We start from the raw sequence: 789 nt of genomic DNA, 5'->3' as shown, positions 1-789 counted from the left end.
AAACAACATCAACACCAAAACACAGAAAGAAACTGATTGTCCATACTCTGTCTATTAAGTCTTGGTACTTTACAGATCCATTGTTTTTTTCTTTTAATTATTTTTTGTTTTTTATTTGAAAAGCAGTTAAATGTCTGACTAGGACTCGAAGATGTTAAAACGAACGCAAAAAAAAAAAAAGAAGAAAAAAATTATAAAAACAGGAATGAGATTTGCGAGAAAATATTTTTGGTTCTAAAGAGACACAGGTGCATCCATTCATTTCAGCCAAAAATCCCTTGCCTGAGACAACACAAGCAAGCAGTGACATTGCACTTGGATGACAGAGCTTTGGGATTCCCGTTCCTACTGGAACCATCTGAACGCGGCTCCTGTAGGAAGCATCACCTTCTGGAAAGGAAGAGAGACAGGGAGGGGGACAGAAGAAGAAGGGACAAGGCATTAGGTCGGGTCCAGCACAGGCGTGCAGCACCAGGGCTGGGCACCCACCCCTCGCCCCCACCCTGGCACCCCGCTCCCCAGCCTTGGGATGGATCCAGCCCAGGCTCAGCACCCTTGGATGCAGCTGTACATCCCAAGACTTCCACAATGCCAGCAGGAGGAAGACCGGGGTCCCCCTGCTGCCAGGCCCCCTCCCTGGTCGGGCACCAGCACAGCAGCGCTCGGCCATTGTTCCCACATCCCTGTGTCCCCATGTCCTCATGTCTCCATGTCCCCGTGCTGCAGCTGGCACAATGGCACAGCCCCCAACTTCCCCTCTGTCCAGCGGTGAGCACAATGGCTGGGCAG

The 789-nt window shown here is 50.4% G+C and overlaps 1 protein-coding gene across 2 annotated transcripts in view; it reads right to left on the bottom strand.

The window, feature by feature from the left end:
• CXXC5 (CXXC finger protein 5) overlaps positions 1–789 on the bottom strand; it is a 7,317-nt gene that overhangs the window by 647 nt on the left and 5,881 nt on the right. Inside the window, exon 2 of one of the 2 annotated variants that reach the window (XM_017726557.1) lies at positions 1–387. This exon is cut by the window's left edge and continues 647 nt beyond it. In XM_017726557.1, coding sequence (XP_017582046.1) covers positions 346–387 — 42 coding nt within the window. In that variant the 3' untranslated portion in view covers positions 1–345. Of the gene's footprint in view, positions 391–789 lie in introns of both variants that reach the window. The other variant, XM_008644221.2, reaches the window with a different exon arrangement.

Source organism: Corvus brachyrhynchos, unplaced genomic scaffold, assembly GCF_000691975.1.
Source record: "Corvus brachyrhynchos isolate BGI_N302 unplaced genomic scaffold, ASM69197v1 scaffold262, whole genome shotgun sequence".
Taxonomy (NCBI): domain Eukaryota; kingdom Metazoa; phylum Chordata; class Aves; order Passeriformes; family Corvidae; genus Corvus; species Corvus brachyrhynchos.
This window is presented reverse-complemented; position numbering and strand designations above follow the sequence as displayed.